General features: G+C 38.4%; 2 protein-coding genes across 5 annotated transcripts in view; one reads left to right on the top strand and one right to left on the bottom strand.

Moving 5' to 3' along the window:
* LOC138742545 (endothelin-converting enzyme 2-like) overlaps positions 1-16,831 on the bottom strand; it is a 215,691-nt gene that overhangs the window by 94,349 nt on the left and 104,511 nt on the right. Inside the window, exons 1-2 of one of the 4 annotated variants that reach the window (XM_069897091.1) lie at positions 12,773-13,003; positions 1,660-1,798 (exon numbers count right to left, since the gene is read on the bottom strand). The exons of 2 other annotated variants lie outside the window; for them this stretch is intronic. In XM_069897091.1, coding sequence (XP_069753192.1) covers positions 1,660-1,798; positions 12,773-12,954 — 321 coding nt within the window. In that variant the 5' untranslated portion in view covers positions 12,955-13,003. Of the gene's footprint in view, positions 1-1,659; positions 1,799-12,772; positions 13,004-16,831 lie in introns of those variants that run through there. One more of the 4 variants, XM_069897095.1, reaches the window with a different exon arrangement.
* The window catches only part of psmd2 (proteasome 26S subunit ubiquitin receptor, non-ATPase 2), a 50,584-nt gene continuing 46,816 nt past the window's right edge, over positions 13,064-16,831 (top strand). Inside the window, exon 1 of the mRNA XM_069897090.1 lies at positions 13,064-13,211. Within this exon, the coding sequence (XP_069753191.1) occupies positions 13,095-13,211 (117 nt within the window). The 5' untranslated portion in view covers positions 13,064-13,094. The remainder of the gene's footprint in view (positions 13,212-16,831) is intronic.

The raw sequence follows: 16,831 nt of genomic DNA, 5'->3' as shown, positions 1-16,831 counted from the left end.
GTCAGTGGGAAAGCAGTTTGCGTCCCAGTTAAAAGTGGCCCAGTGAGAACAGCAAAAACAGCTTCTTTAACTGCAACAATGCACAGCCAATTAACTGGGATGCCCAGGGAAAAAGGGCTGGTGTCTTTTTTTCTGGCATATAGTTGCATTTGTATTGATATTAATCAAGAAACCACTTCCTCTGGCAAATTTGCATCTTCATTACGCCTTCCACATAAGCCCTGAAGCAACGTCTTAACAAAGTACAGAATCTATTATATACTGATGTTTTGTGAGGCTGTTAAAATTAATGTATTTTTTCCTGAATCAATAACCTAACAAATTATTTTTCTTGAGAACGTGATATCTATAAAAATGCTGATCCCCAAATTCTGAAATTACCAAATGTCATATCTCAAAGCTGTCCATGGTGAATGGTTTCCTAGCCCATGCTGTTTTTACACTAAGGAGCTAATTATTTGCAATTCAAGCTGCTTTCTTTGAAGAGCAGATAATTCCACGTATGGAACGCATCATAAATGAAATGATATCTTGCAAAATACACAGTATTCCAAATTGGAAAGGAGACTTTTAGAAATCTTGTATAATTAATGTAACCAATTTGTTGTTATTTAGGTGTTGCAGTTCTGGTCGGAATAAAGGAAGCCAATCTGACTGAACACATTAGTAAAAGATATGGTTAAAATGTCTTCGTTTGACGGAAACAGTCCTGTGATTCTCAATAGCAATAAAATGGCATCCATGGAAATGATAACCTGTTACACAAATTACTCATGTATGCAACTTTTGGATCCACCTTCACTTTACATCAGGTCGCTTAAAGGACAACTCAGGAGGGGAAGGGGAGATTGGGGATAAAGAAGATATAAATAGGAGAATAAGGAAAATGTTGGATGTTGTAGGAATGTTGTCTTATAAAGAGTTGAAAATAAGAAAACAGAAATGGAAAAGGAGGTCGCTTCTACATACAGTATCTGATAAGGGAGGGAGTTGAGCAAAGAGCTTCCATAAATGTTAAAGCAAAAATAAAAGCAACGGTAAGATTACTGCTATGAAAGACGTCAATACTCGGAGCCTATTAACCCCCGACTTTCTGATTCGACTATTTTGTACACAGACATGACATCATGTAACCAAGACGCTCATTTGAACAGTAGTTTTATTGATTGATGTAAAATCAGATTGTCACTGGACCTTATTTGCTAAAACGTCGGATTGAGATTGATAGGTTATTTTAAAAATCTGTGTCTCGCAAAATGAACGAGAGTACACTTTATAAATTGTTTGTTCAAAGATGAACAATAATGACCCTTACCATTTTTGTGAAAGGTAGCATTCAAAACATCATCAATACATTGATGAGGCTTCTCATCATGTCCTAACCAAAACCAACAGATCTGTCCATGTCATCAATCGAATTGATTTGTGCAATGAATGGGGACAGGTACCGCATGTAATGACTTAAATATGGCTTACAATTTAAGACGACAAACTCCAATATTTATTCGAAGCAGAAGCTGGAATACGCGTTTTTTTTCTGACGATCTTTTCGTAAGTGATTTGCTCTTTCAAATGCATGATCCCTTAAGGGCTATTGCCCACACCGTTCACGTTATTTGTCACATCACATCGATAATATAAAGCACAGTCGAGACTTACGTTATCGTTGAGATTTTGTAGAGCGACGTTCATTCTGAAGATGTATCTTGATCTAAGCCACAAGCATTTTAGCGATGTAAACATCGGTAAGTAACATGCCTTATCGTGTAATCGCTCCCGACGACAATTATTCCAGGATCTAACATATATACACACACACACACAGCAAAATCAATGGATTTTTTTTTTCAAACAGCGACGTGCTGCCGATGCCTGAAAATGCAACGAAGCAACGAAAGGGGATGGCCGCGCAGTAGAGGCCCAGCAGTCGGCTGAGTGCTCTTCCAATCACATATTCCGCATTGGTTACTATGACAAGGAATCTATTAGGGCTAGGAAAGAGCCAGCAACATCAGGTGTGTCAAAAGCATTTACAGTTTAACCTGCCTTCTTTGGTGATAACCTATTCAACTAAAAACATAACTGGATTTCCAATGTATTGACGATCACTTGATTGCAGATGAGGTTGAGACCTGTCAGTGGAATTGATCATCAGTCTAGCGCCATTTGAGTTCATTTCGATCGGACAAGGGCGAGGGTAGCAACTGGTCAATTTTTTGCTTTTTTTTAGAATATTCGTCAACATATGAAAGAATCCAAACAGATTCTCTGACTGCAATCAACTAAAACCCACTATCTGCCCCGTCCCAACACCATCAGATCATAAAAAATACCAGCTGTATATCAAAATCCAAATACTAATATTTTAAAGCTATTTTTTAAGTGAAGAATGCGCAATTTAATAACTTCGGAAAATTGAATAACATAACCTGTAGGACTAGGATCTGGGAACGGAAATAACCTAAAGTCGCTTTTGCCCCTCCCTTCCCCTCCCCAGAACACAATGGCCAGAATGGCCTCATACTGTGCCGTCCTTTTCTAAATTATAGAAACACAATCATCAGATTGTTGTATTAAAGCCATTATCATTAAGTATTTATTCTATGGTCATTGTCTTAGAAGAATAATTGCAAGCAAAAGGGGAGAACTGTACCTGAATAACATCCAAATGGGAAAAATATATATTTCGGATGAGACACTTCGGCAGTATGACTGAGGGCCGTGTCGCTGAAAGAGTCTCCTTCAAACGTTGGCCAATATCCCCTCATTAAAAAAAAATTGAATGGACTCTAATAAAATACAGCTTCTATGGTTTAAAACGAATATTAAACCGAATGGAAAGATGCAGAATATGACTGCAATGTGATGTAGATTGGGGAGAAATTGTAAGTAATCTATGAATGCTTCTGTAAGTTATTGTCATTTTAATGACGTAGTTTTAAATGGAAAATTATCTGAGTGAATTAAGGAGGCAGAGGCCCAAGGCAGAGCAATAAATTGACCCACAGACAATTTCAGTTCACAGCTATGAGTTTTAATTATTTTGTATTGCAAGTTTGTGATTAAGAACGACTGATTTTGATCTTTTTCCGAATATATTCCAGATATAATAAAGGGAGACCGAAGTCCAGCTTTTTCGTACAGGTTCACAGTTTATCAAACCATAAATACAACAATACCTCATGGTAGTAGAGTTTGAAATTACAGATTTTTTATGTTGTTTTTCATGTTATCAATTGGAAAGTCAATGCAATCGAACTTAGTGTTTATTTTATTGGATCTGTTACATCCTAATCACTCGTGACGTTAAATTATTTTGAATTTCAACCATGTTTGGAAATAATAATTTTGGGTCCAGTTATTACTTTTGTGTTTATATTTAATGTGAGGGTAACCAGCAGCTACCAGCACTTAGTACATCTTTAAAAATGTGATCCGTTAAGAAGCCAAGATTTTGCTTATTCAAAGGGTCAAGTGAGATTTGCCTGGAATCAAACTATTAAAGAAAGTGTTATTTTTTTTCGAAGGCCAATGTCACTTCACAGAACTGTTATTTGGAAGCCTTGTCCATTTGTTCTTCCCAGCGACGGCAAATGCAGAAGATCACGATTAAATAACATTATCTTCGCGTCCAGTAATACTGTATACACTTTTAGTTCTTCTACTGAGGAGTATCATAGATTTGATCCAACTTTCAACAAGCTAGTAATCCATGGACTCTTGGTTGGAAAGAAAGACATGTCATTTATAAAAGAAGTGTAGCCTTTGCAACAGGAGGAATCAGAGCGACACCGCGAGGACATCTCGCACCGTAGAACTTCAGCTCTCGCCAAACTGGAAATACTCAAAGTAGTTGACGAACCACATGAAAGGTTTGAATAAATTCGGCTTGATGGAATCTCTTAAAAAAAACAAAATTAATAAATGAAGCATTTGTGATATGGAGTCATAATTAATTTCAGGACTATTCACTTCATGCAAAAACAGTGGAAGCGATTCACATCTATTGAACTGTTACCTAATGTTAAAATGAGAGTTTTACAGCCAAAGTACAGCAGAAACGCGGGGAGCTGCAACCAAGAAAAGGGCAACAGAAAGCAATGGACTTCCGCTTCGGCCCGCGTAAAGGAGGGTGACAATGTTGCTGTCAATAGCAACGCGACATGGATTTTAAAATTTTTATTCTGTTATGTAATATATTCAGTAGTGTATCTTACTTTATTCTTTCTTTGTATTTTTCTTTTTTGCCTTTGGGTTGTCAGGTGGGCCGAAGAGAATAATGAATTAGGCAGTTAAGTGGTGGAGATCCATGGGGAAAGGTGATGGAAGTAGAGTGATAAAATAAAATGTAATGAGTAACTCCATTAAATTTTTAAATTTTAATATTAATGAGATTAATGGGACCACCTAATGAAAGAAAATACTTGCACATATTTTTAAAAATGGGTGTAGATATAGCCCTTTTACAAGTGTTACCAGCTCAGAGGACCCCAAAACCCAGCAGCAATAGATATTCACCAAGACAAATGGTTACTTAAATAAAAGTTGCTTTTAATTATCTTTAAACATGAAAACAGGATCAAACTTTAACTTATTACTATTAACTTAACCCCCCTTCTAATTCTAAGCACACGTTTATGTAATGTGTGTAAGTTCAAAAAGGTTCTTTGATTCACAGCCCAATCTCACTCCTCATTCCTCCAAGTTCACTGGTTGCAGGCAATTCTTATACTGTGCACTGAATTGAACATTTATGAAGTTCACCAGGCTTTGGTGCTTGAAAGGTAAATGGTTACTGCTCAGGAAGGTTTTTGTCAGTTTTCAGAGAGATATTTGTTGATTGCTGGACACCCACAACTGATTCCTTGTAACTAGCCACTTCAGTGTCTTGCCAAAGAAACTTGCCCCATCAGGGTTTTCCAGATGATAACCTCTTTCTTTCAGGTCACCACAGAGTTCCTTTTTGTTTCTCTTATTTCAAGTGAAACATTAGGCAGCCAGTCCTCTCCTCTTGTATGAACCACAAGGGCTTTGACCAGGCTGAACTAAGCACTCACAACCCATCTTCCATATGGGGTTTTTCTATAAGCTTGCCAGCTTGTCCTGTTCCAGTCCCAGCTGATGCTCCTGACTGTGAAACTGCAGAACTGATCTCTCTCTCTCTCTCTCTCTCTCTCTCTCTCTCTCTCTCTCGAGAAAAGCCTGTTTGACTCCCTCTCTGCTTGCAAAAAACCATATGACCCTCTTAGAACAGCAAACAGCATTTCCAGGACAGCCTGTGGCTCCGAACCTACTCGTCTTGAATTCTTCAGCTGCTGCTTTTCAAAACAATGATCCATTAGTGAAGTTTCTTGGGCACTCTCCAAAGCTTTTGCAAAGACTCTTGGAGCCAGCCTGTCTAGCTTGAGCAGAGCTCCAGTATTTTAAATGAGATCTGTTTTGAAGTGTTTGTATGTGACCTACACTAAAAACCTGCCCTAATATATCTTCCAAAAAAACATATCTATAATCTGTCACACAAGAAACACATTTAGTAGAAAAGGAACATCTGAAATTGAAGAGATTGCCTTGGTCCTGTTGTGTCTTCTTCATTCAATACAAAATCAAGAGGAGCAATTTTATTTAATAAAAATCTTCCAATAGATAGTCAACATATTGCAACAGATCTAGCAGTAGGTTCATAATGTTTAATTGTCAAATATATTCTGAATTATGGATCCTTTTGAATATCAATGCGCCTAATACAGATGATGAGAAGTTTATATAGGAAACTTTTTTAAATTTAGTAAATGCCCATGAAAATGTAGTGGTAGGTGGGGACTTTAATTTTTGTTGAGACTCATTGTTAGATAAATCTTTAAGAGGACCAAACAGAAGTACAACAACTAAGACAACCCTAACTTTAATGAAAGACCTGAATTTAATAGATATATGGCGAAGGTTACATCCCACTGTGAGAGTCTATTCCTTTTATTCGAACAGGCATGATTCATATTCTAGAATAGATTTTTCTTACTTTCACCACAGCTTCAGAGTAGAGTACTTCAGGTGGATTTTAAAGCTAGACTGTTGCCTAATCATTCGCCATTATTGTTGCAGATTGAAATGTCCGATAAAGAGATAACAATTTATAGATGGAGATTAAATAGTTTACTTTTGAAAAGATCTGATTTTTGTGCTTTTGTAAGAGTGCAAATCCAACTGTTTTGCAACCTGAACTTATATTCAGTGACTGTTAAGTTTGTGATTTGGAAGTAAATCACAAAATTTTGTAGACACTATGTTTGAAGTAAAAACACAAAATGCCAGAGAAGCTCAGATGGTCAAAGTATCCTTTATGTAGCAAAGGTAAAGATACATAACTGATGTTTAATCAAAGTAGTTTGTGATTTGGGATACATTGAAAGTTTATTTAAGGGGACAAATAATGTTTTACTTCTAAAATAAAGAAGGACTATATGAGAGAATTGGAACAATTAGAAAAGAAAGTAACAGATGTGGAAAAAGACTTACATGTCCAAAGGTCAGAGGATAGAAGGCAGCTATTAATTAATAAGAAGCAGACTTATAGAACAGAAAAAAGCAATAATGAGAACGAAACAAAGATCACATAAGGCACTAGCATGCCAATTGTAGACAGAGAAAATCTCCAGAACTATAAATGCTATTCAGAAAGAGTCTAAAATATTAGTTATACACCTCAGGATATAAATTATTTGTTTCAAAGTTTTTATTCAAAACTGTACAGTCGGAGGAGTCACATGACGGAGTAGTGGCTGGTCGAGTGGAACCAGCCCTCTCCAGAGAAAAAAATTTGAAAAAACAGAGCTCAATAAACATAAAATACAGGAAGAGAAAGATAAAGTTACAGAGAAGAGAAAGAAGATGGCACCCAAAAGAGAGAAAGTAAGAATAGCAGAGAAAAGGGAAGAAGGAAAATCACTGGAGAAGAAAGAAGAAGCCTTACCTGCACGTCAGAGCAGAGAGCCACCACGGAGAGGAGCAGCCGATCTCCGATGTTGTTGAGTCCCCAGAGGAGCGATGTCCTCCCAACAGGCGGACTTCAAAAATGGCTCTCAGAGCCAAGAAGAGGTGCGCAACTGCGCATGCGTGAAGAGTTGTGCATGCACAATGCGCAAGTAAAAGAAAAGGTTAACACCGGCGGGAGGGGGACTCAGCTGAGGAGCGGCCAGCTGAGAGACGCCCAGTATCGGGGCATTCAGCTGGGGGAAGTAAGTAAGAAAGAAGAAAAGAAGAGTGGTGAGAAAGAGAATGAAGGGCTGGAAGAGGATGAGCGGCAACAGGGCGACCGGCAGGGGGATGACCTGCGGCAGGAGGCCCAGCAGCGGGTCGGGCTGCAGCAGGGGGCCCAGCAGTGGGTCGACCTGCAGTGGGAGGCCCAACAATGGGTCAGGGTCAACCTGCAGCAGGAGGTCTAACAGCCGGAGACACAGCAGCTGGAGACCCAGCAAGGATACAGAAGCAGCTCACCAGAGAAGGATGAAGATGAAGATACACAGATACAGAGAAGAGAAGAAGATGACACAGACATAGATACAGACACAGAAGAAGAGGAGGAAGAAGACCAAGAATTTCAAAGGAAAGAAGGAGGTAAAATAGGACAAAATTTAGATAAAGCCTTTTTTGAAGAACAAATGAGGTCATTAAAAGAATGGCTATCATTAGAATTTAGTTCAATCTAAAGAAAAATGAAAAGAGCTGAAGACAGAATGCAAAGCTTAGAGATGGTCATGACTGAAATAGGGAAAAGAGTAGAAAGTGTGGAGGAACAAGAAGCTGCTGTAGAAATTGAGATAAGTGATTTAAGAGGGAAGTTGGAAGAGAGTGAAAAAAAATTAGAGACACAAGATTTATTGTCACAAAAAATTGACGTATTGGAAAACTACAGTAGATGAAACAACATAAAAATAGTGGGCCTGAAAGAAGGCAAAGAAGGATCAGATATGAAGGAATTTATAAAAGGATGGATCTTGAAGGTGCTGGGAACGACAGATTCACATGAAGAAATAGAAAATGAAACAGCGCAAAGAGCACTAAGTACTGAAACTGCCACCACATCAAAAACCGACATCCATATTGGTAAAACTTCTAAAATATACGACAATATGAAACATACTGGAGCAGGCAAGAAAGAAGGTAAGAGAAGACAATAAGCCATTGGAATATAAGTGACAAAAAATATTTTTTTACCCGGACATAAGCTTCAAACTTTTAAAGAAGAGGAAAGAATTCAACATGGCAAAAACAATTTTATGGAAGAAAGGTTATAACTTTATATTAAGACATCCAGCAGTACTCAAAGTATTTATTCCTAGGGAACAGAATAGACTGTTCTCGGACCCAAAGAAAGCCCAAGAATTTGCTGAACATTTGCAGTACAGGAGATGTGAAGAGGAAGAGTGACAAGAAGGAAGACCGGCAAGAAAATATACAAAAATATGTAAAAATATAAAGTAAAGATAATGTATATATATATAAAGATTTAAAGATGAATAAGAGAAGGGGAAGAAGGAGGAAAAAGAGAGAGAGAGCTTTGTTAAATGTATAGGAAAATAGTGTTCTCTGGGGGGGCTGGGGGTGGGAGAATAATAGTCACTGCAAAATCGATTGACGCTTGCGAATAAGTTCGCAAACCGAACGGAAAGGGGAGTTGTGGTTGCCGTCAAGGGACAAGGGGCAATCCAAGGAGGGGAGGTTCATTTGGGGTTAAAGGGTTATTGCTTGTGGGGATTGCTGGGGTATTTCATGTCTTAAGTGCGTTGTCATATATTGAGATTTAAAAGGAAAACTTAAAAAACAGTAATGGAAAAAAAAGGGGATGGAGGTAGTGAAGAGGCAGAAAAGAAGTGAAAATAAACATATAAGATGGCCACGTTGGACTATATGACTATAAACATTAATGGAATATATAACCAAGTTTAAGTGTATCCCGTTGGAAAAAAAAATCACATATAATTTAAAAGACAAAGTTACAATGTTTGAAAAAACCTGGGAACCATATATGGAACATAACAGAAAGTGCAGGCCTCGGACCACCACCACCTAAAATGATAAGAAGATAAACACGATCAGATTTAATGCGTATAAGTAGATGATACATCTTTTTTGTTTATATTCCTTTTGTATAAAGATATTGTTTTTATTGCATTTTATATGTTCAATATTTACTGTTTTTGGTGGGGGGTGAGAAGGGGGAAGGGAGGGATGGGGAAAAAAAGAGAAAATGTCACGTGAATATTTAAAGAGACGCATCTGTAAATATATTGGTTGGTATGGTTCATAGTGCGATAAATAAATTACAAAAAAACTGTACAGTTCAGAATTTTTAAAGGATGATGACAACATTGGAAGAACAGATGGTGCTGAATTCCCCTACTGACCAGTGAGAAATTAAAGAAGTGATGAGTTCAGTGCAAAGCAATAAAGGTCTGGAGGAAGACAGCTTTCTGGCTGAATTTTATAAGGAATTTAAAGAGTTATTACTTCCTTTATTTTTGGATTTGATTCATCAAGCTTCAGTATCTTGCCTGAATCTACTGCAATAATTATGGTAATTAAAAAAAAGATAGTGACCCTTTAAAGCCTGAATGCAAAAGTTGTTGCAAAAGTTTTGCCTAACAGAATAAATAGACTATTAGCGATGTTAATAAATGCTGAACAGATTTTGTTAAAAAGCGACTAGCTGCCAACAATGTAGCGAGATTATTAAGTATTATTCATTTAACACAAACAAAAGGAGATTTAAGTGTTGCTGTAGCATTAGATGCAGAAAAAGCCTCTGATAGATTGGAATGTCACTTTCTTTTAAAAGTATTGGATAAATTTGGACTTGGACAATCATTTATTAATTGGATTAAAGCATTGTATTATTAGCTCAAAGGCTAAAGTAGTAACCAATGGGCAAATTTCAACACCTTTTAATTTACAGAGGTCTAGCAGACAAGGATATCCTTTGTCACCAGCATTATTTTTATTAGCCATTGAACCTCTTGCAGAGATGATTAGACGAAATGTATCTATTAAAGGAATCAGAGTCAGTCATGAAGAACATTAAATTAGTCTATTTGCAGATGATGGAATGATTTACTTGACTGAACCTGAGTCCTCTTTGAGGCAATTACATCTTTGGTTAGAAGAATATGGTCAAGTTTTGGATTATAAGATAAATTGAGATAAAAGTGAAGTTATGCCATTTTTAAAAGGTGATTATATATGTCAACTAAATACTCAGTTTAAATGGCTGAAAAGTGGGATCAAATATTTGGAGATTAGAACAGATGATAATTTGAAGAATTTATTTAAAATGAACTACCTACCTTTGCTTCATAACATTGAAGAGGATTTTAAACAATGGATGACATGAATAGGGAGAGTTAATTGAATAAAGGTGAACATTTTTCCAAGATTTCAATATCTTTTCCAATCATTACCTATTTCAATAGCTCAGAATTTTTTAAAGGAACTTAATAAATGGGTTCGGAAATTTTTATGGAAAGATAAAATGTCTAGAGTTTCGATGCAGAAATTAACATGGAAATATGAATTGGGGGATTACAACTCCTAAATTTTTATAATTATTATAGAGCAGCTCAGATGCGATTTATTGAGTCCTTCCTTGAAGGAGAGACCATACCAGCATGGATCAATATGGAATTGGAGAAAATTGGAGAAAAGTCAGCTGCAGCTTTTATCTACAAATAGAATTCAAGATTGATAATAGGAAGTAAAGATACACTTTTACTGAAGCATTTAATAGATATTTGGCATAAGATAGATGGAGAAATTGGAACTAAAGGAGGTGTATCACCCTATACACCTTTGTTTCAGAATAGTTTGATACCTTTTACATGAGATAACAAATTTTTGACAATCTTAATGAAGATTGTTTTGAACAGAGACAGTTAATTTCCTTTATTCAAATGAGGGATAAATATGGAATAACTAGAAACACACTTTTTTGTTACTTTGAAATAAAAAGATTTTTAAGAGACAAATTAGGATCAGAAAGTTTGTTATCCCCCATGCAGTGAAGTGGAAACTTATTATTTGAAGAACAGTATGGAAATTTACTACTGCAATGTATCTTCTACTACAAAGGGAAACTTGTAAACCTGGACTTTATAAATCTAAACAGAAATGGGACAGGATTTGGGTATTACAATAGATGAACAAAAAAGGATGGATGTGTGCAGAGATTGTATGTCCAATACAATTAATGTACGATATAGATCGGTACAATATAATTTTATGCATCAATTATATATCACGCCATACAAGTTGCATAAAATAAAATCGGATTTATCGAATAAGTTTTTAGGTGTGGTATAGAAGAAGGTACTTTTCTACATTCAAGAAGGGCATGTCCAAAAGTGAGACCTCTTTGGGCGGAAGTAGAATTGCTAGAACAAATTACAGGTATTTCATACCCACAAAATTCTGACTTTTTTTTAAATTCGGGAATGTAGAAGGGGAAAACCCTAAAATGAAACTTCCACTAAATCAAAAGAAGTTTGTGAAAATAGTATTGACGGTGGCAAGAAAGTGTATTGCAGTTATTTGGAAGCCGGGCTCATGTTTGGGTGTCGACAGATTACATTCAGAAATTCAAAAGTCTATTCCGTTGGAAAAAAAATACTTATAATTTGACAAATAAGTACAAAACATATTTACAAATATGGAGCCCATATATACAAAAGAGGTATTGTGATTTCATTTTCTCTTCCAATCACTGATTCCCACCCGATGGTGCAGATAACTACTTGATGGTTAAGTCCTTGGTGTATCATGGCCTATCCTAGTACAATCTAGTAGTTTTCTTTTCCCTTAATATGTAATTTTACAATATAAAAATGTATAAGTAATGACTAATTTTGTCTGGGGGATTGGGGGTTAGACTACATGTATGAAAACTCTAAAATAAAGTATTTAAAAAATCCACCATCTGCAGCTTATGTGTGTTTCTTTCTATTACTAATCTCTCTGGAGTGTTTTTAGATGTACAGCACAGTAACAGCTCCTTCCAGCCCATGAGCCTATGCCACCCAAATGCCCCAATAAACTACAACCCCCCATACATTGTTGAAGGGTGGGAGGAAACCAGAACACCCGGAGGAAACCCACACAGACATGGGAAGAATGTACAAACTCCTGAGACTGTCACTGTTTATGTTGTTTTGGTGTCACTGTTAGTCAAGAACTGTTAGAAAAGTTCACCCAAACTCTTGAGAAATATTACAGGATCTTTTACACACATCTTATCCGAAAATGTTTATTTGTATTCGTGCAATGTGCGAGATATTCAAGTGGCAGGGCCCAGACTAGGCAGTGTTCTTTGATCCCTTGACAGGTCACGGTGTCAAACTAAGTGTTTGGCCATTCAGGAATGATGAGAAGAAATGTCTTTACTCAGTGGACAAATGAATCTTTGCTTGCTAAGGCTCAGGCCATGACACACCAAGAAATACATACTTTTTTAAAGAAAATGTAGGGTTTGCAAGGTTGAATAAAATCCTGAATTGCAGGGCAATGGGACTCCTGCTCCTCCTTGAGCTCTTACCTTTCCAGTTGATTGGTTCACATTGCCACTAATTTGTTTCTTCCCCACACCATGGTTTTTAATGGAGCTGCACACAATTTCCACCTCCAACTGCGAGGACAGTAAATCCAAGGTGGGAGTGAGTGAGTGGAAAGAAGAAGTTTGAAAACCACTGCGTTGAACCAGGAGCCAACCAGAAGTAGATTCATCTCATACCCGCACGGGTTTGAGCGATGAGCGAGATCCTCCTCCCGAGAGCACGGATTGGACCGATTCCCCGGTCGTCCTCGGCACATTCCTCGACGTCCCTCATTCACTCCCCTCCTTTCCGGGTCCTCGGCCCCACCGCGGGGCCTGACGGCGTCGAGCGTCGGAGCCGCCCGCCCGTTTCCCGGCATCCACCGCCCGCCCGTTTCCCGGCATCCACCGCCCGCCCGTTTCCCGGCATCCACCGCCCGCCCGTTTCCCGGCATCCACCGCCCGCCCGTTTCCCGGCATCCACCGCCCGCCCGTTTCCCGGCATCCACCGCGCGCCGCCATGGAGGACGCGAGGAAGGGGCAGCCGTCGGCTGCGCGCAGGGGCGACGAGAAGCCAGCCGCGACCAAGGAGAAGGACAAGAAGTCCAACGGAGACAAGGAGCAGGAGCAAGAGCTGGTGAGTGTATCGGGGAAGCGAGTGAAGGTGGCCGTGAGTTTGCTGTGTCATTCGGAGGTGGGGGTCGCGCCTGAGGCCTGCTCGCCGCGGCTCCCTTTCCTTCAGCGCCCTTCCCCGGCTCCTTCCAAGCAGCCTCTTGCTCGAAGGTATTTCGCTGGTGAACTGGGCTCGGGCTTTCCGCACAAGGTAGGCCGCGATTATTGCCTTTGACTGGCCTTGGTGGGTGCGGGTAAAGGTTTATCCCGATGAGACCATATCTAAACCATAACCATATAAACGTGTCGTTTATTTTTGGTCGCAAATTCGCCGAGTGTCAAGAATGCAGTTTGTATTCAGAAAGGTTCCTGGGATATTTGCGGCTTCTCGTTATTTTTCCTTGAACATTGTTTGAAAGAGGAATGATTGTATGGGATTTCATCAACTGTCGCCTGCCTCACGTTTCCATCAGGATCACAAAACCCTCTTCTCGGTGATCAGTTTAGGGTTGTTAGTTTTCATTTCAGAAGAATCTGGGTTTCTGGGTTTTTTTTTTCAATGCACGAAATCGAGGGTGATCGCCTGGGTTTGTGCTGAACACTTCAGTGGAAAGAATCTTAATAATAATGTTTATTATCATGTGCATGGTACAATGATAATATGCACTGGAATTCCTACTAGCGGCAGCTGATCAGGTACGCACAAAAGTGAGTAACAATAGTATACTTATTGAACTTTTCGAGAGTAAAGCCCTGCAAAAGGTAGTGGCCACAGTCCCAGACATCATAGGCAAAACATCTCTGTGGAACATCAGCAATCAAAGGATCCACACCACCCAGCGCGAGCTCTTTTCTCGCTGCTACTCTCAGGAAAGGTAGAGCTGCCCCAAGACTCACACCACCAGGTTCAGGAACAGCTGCTTCCCCCCCACCATCAGACACCTTGACAATAAACTCAATCAAGGGTTCATCACTTTTACTTTTGCACTTTATTGTTTTCTTCTGAATTGCAGTCAGTTGTTTACATTTCTTTATTTGTTTGCAGGTGTACATCTTGTACAGTTTTTTGCACCACCCATAAGTGCTAATTCTGCCTTGCCCACAGGAAAAAAGAATCTCAGGGTTGAATGTGATGTCATGTATGTACCCTGGCAATAACTGAATTTAAAAATAAATAGATAAATCAGATTATAAATATTCTCAGTTGCCCTAGTGCAAAAAAAAAGGGGTCATGGCAATAGTGCAGATAAAACATTTGCAATTTATATTCTACTGGAAATTGTAAAACATTTATTCCCTTGAAAAAACATACATGAGAAATAGATAGCACCAAGTATCTTAAACCCTATAAAAATTTGATAGTAATACAGTGCACATTCCTTTCAACATGTTTTACTTTTGGAAACACAAAGAACCAAAGGGTGAGAGAAATGCTGTTGAAGGGACAAGTTCAATTTTTAAAAAATATTTACTTTATCAAATTTTCTGGACCTTGGGTGAAAATAGTATCCTTAGCCTGTAACTGAAATAAATATTAGGAAATTTTAAAAATAGTTTCAAGTCCATTTGCTCCTCTTTCCAACTGTCCCCGTAATGTGTAATTCAAGAGAATGTGTCATCCACAATGAGATTTATTTGTCCCTGAAGTTGATGAGTTCCTCAAAAAAATACTATTCTTGTTCAAGAGTCATTTTTGTTCCTCTGTTCATACTCTCAGGCTTTCATTCTGTTGCACCAAAACTTCTATCCTCAATTTTGCATTTTACTAATTTCAATATCCTGGACACATCTCCATTCCAAGAAAGATAATGGTATTATTAGATGATTTTTAATTGTTCTACATTGGTCTGAAGATAATTGAGTTGTGGTTCTGAGGGCTTACTATGGGGTGACGGGGGTGGGGGGGGGGGTGGTGACAGTGCTATTCTCTGTGTATGTTGGTGCTGGGGAGTTGACTATCAATGGAAACAGGCACAGCATACAGAAATCTATGGGTTAGCTTTTTATTAGGCAGCTGCTACCTGGAAGAGCCCTGTACTGCTGTCACACTTGAAGCAGTCTTGTCCGGTCTCTGTCCGGCAAGAGGATGCACCAAATATTTATACATGGAAAAGATGGTTACAGAAAAAGTTGCATCAGCCATACAACTAAATGATTTCAAAGTAGAACATTACATGTAAGCCAAGCAGAATGACTCCTTTCCCCCCCCCCCTTAAAGTCACTGGCCTTGTATCATACAAGGTTGCAAAAATCTCTTAGAACAAAGGACAGTTTACAATTCTCAGACTCAACGAAAAGGAACCAGAGCATCTTCTCTGTTCTTGCCCCATCCATTTTTACTCAAGCCAAACAGAAACAGGCACTTCAAGGGCGAGAGCAAACTTCCCAGACCAACACACACACAGAATAGTACTTCTTTTGATCCTGTCACCTCCCCTCCCACACCCCCACCCCTTAGCATTGAGTCCTCACCATACTCCCAAGGGTCCCAACATTTATCTCAATACATCACAGGTGGTTGAGGCTGCTTGCTAGATTGGAAAATATCCAGCTTTGACTCGCATGTTCCTTCACAATACTGGCTCATATAAACAGTTCCATAAATTTCTGCATCCTAATGAAGTAGGTTTTGATCCTACCAGTAAAGAGCCTTAAAGCAAATTGTTGAAGCTAAAGGCAAGCAATGAGTGACTGAAGGAACTCAATAAATCAGGCAGCATCCATGGAGAAAAATGTCTTGATTAAAGGGTCCCAACCCAAAATGTTAACAGACCATTTATTTTTATGGATGCTTCTGAGCTGCTGAGTTCCTTAGCCTCTCACTGTTTACTGATTCTTTTGTTGAAACTTAGTGTGAGCCATGTCTTTCAGTAACTCATTTTATTCCTGACAAATATGTAAATCAATTTCCAGATCTATTTTCCATTTTATAATCAGTGTGTAATTTTTCCCTTCTAACTTTATAAGAAAACTGTTTTATGATCTCTGTGTGGAAAATCAATTGAGACAAGCAACAGTAAAAGAACAAATTGCCGTTGGCCCCCACAAGAAGTAACTTCAATCTAAACTGAAATTTCTGAATGAACTATAATTTATGGTGCGGATAAGGAAGGTTGGCCAGGAGGAAAAGGAAAATGGACAAAAATGGTGGTTGACTGACTCAAAGAACACAGACATTTTTTTAAATATGAAGGGAGAGTTTAATCACAGAAAAATAGGGTGTAATTTGTGCACTTGATTAGGGTCCATATGAATGCTTCTAGCAAAAATGAGTGCAGTGGTTTAACAAAGTGTTGTGGGAAAATTGGCTAGGTTCTTGAGTCGAGACTACTTGTTCAAAGATTGGAAAGGAAAGCTGACAATAGATCAGTAGTTGGCAAAATTGGGTGAAGGCTGTTGTTCAGAACTTGGGTGAGGACATGTGAAAGGAAGAATAAATGCATTTAGAATCTGCGCAAAAATTTGGAATTTATTTGCCATGAAAATTGTGCTGTATGTGTTAATCTGAGATTTTAATCCAAACTGAATGTATAGATATATTTTCATATTTAGAAGATCCAAAAGGTAGATGGAAATATCTATCAGATAAGAGATATGCAACTATTACAGAATGGAATAGTCTGGAAGGTGTCACTATTTCAGAAT

The sequence above is a fragment of the Narcine bancroftii genome, chromosome 9, assembly GCF_036971445.1.
Source record: "Narcine bancroftii isolate sNarBan1 chromosome 9, sNarBan1.hap1, whole genome shotgun sequence".
NCBI lineage: Eukaryota > Metazoa > Chordata > Chondrichthyes > Torpediniformes > Narcinidae > Narcine > Narcine bancroftii.
Note: the sequence above shows the minus strand (reverse complement) of the source record. Positions and strands in the feature narration are given on the sequence as shown.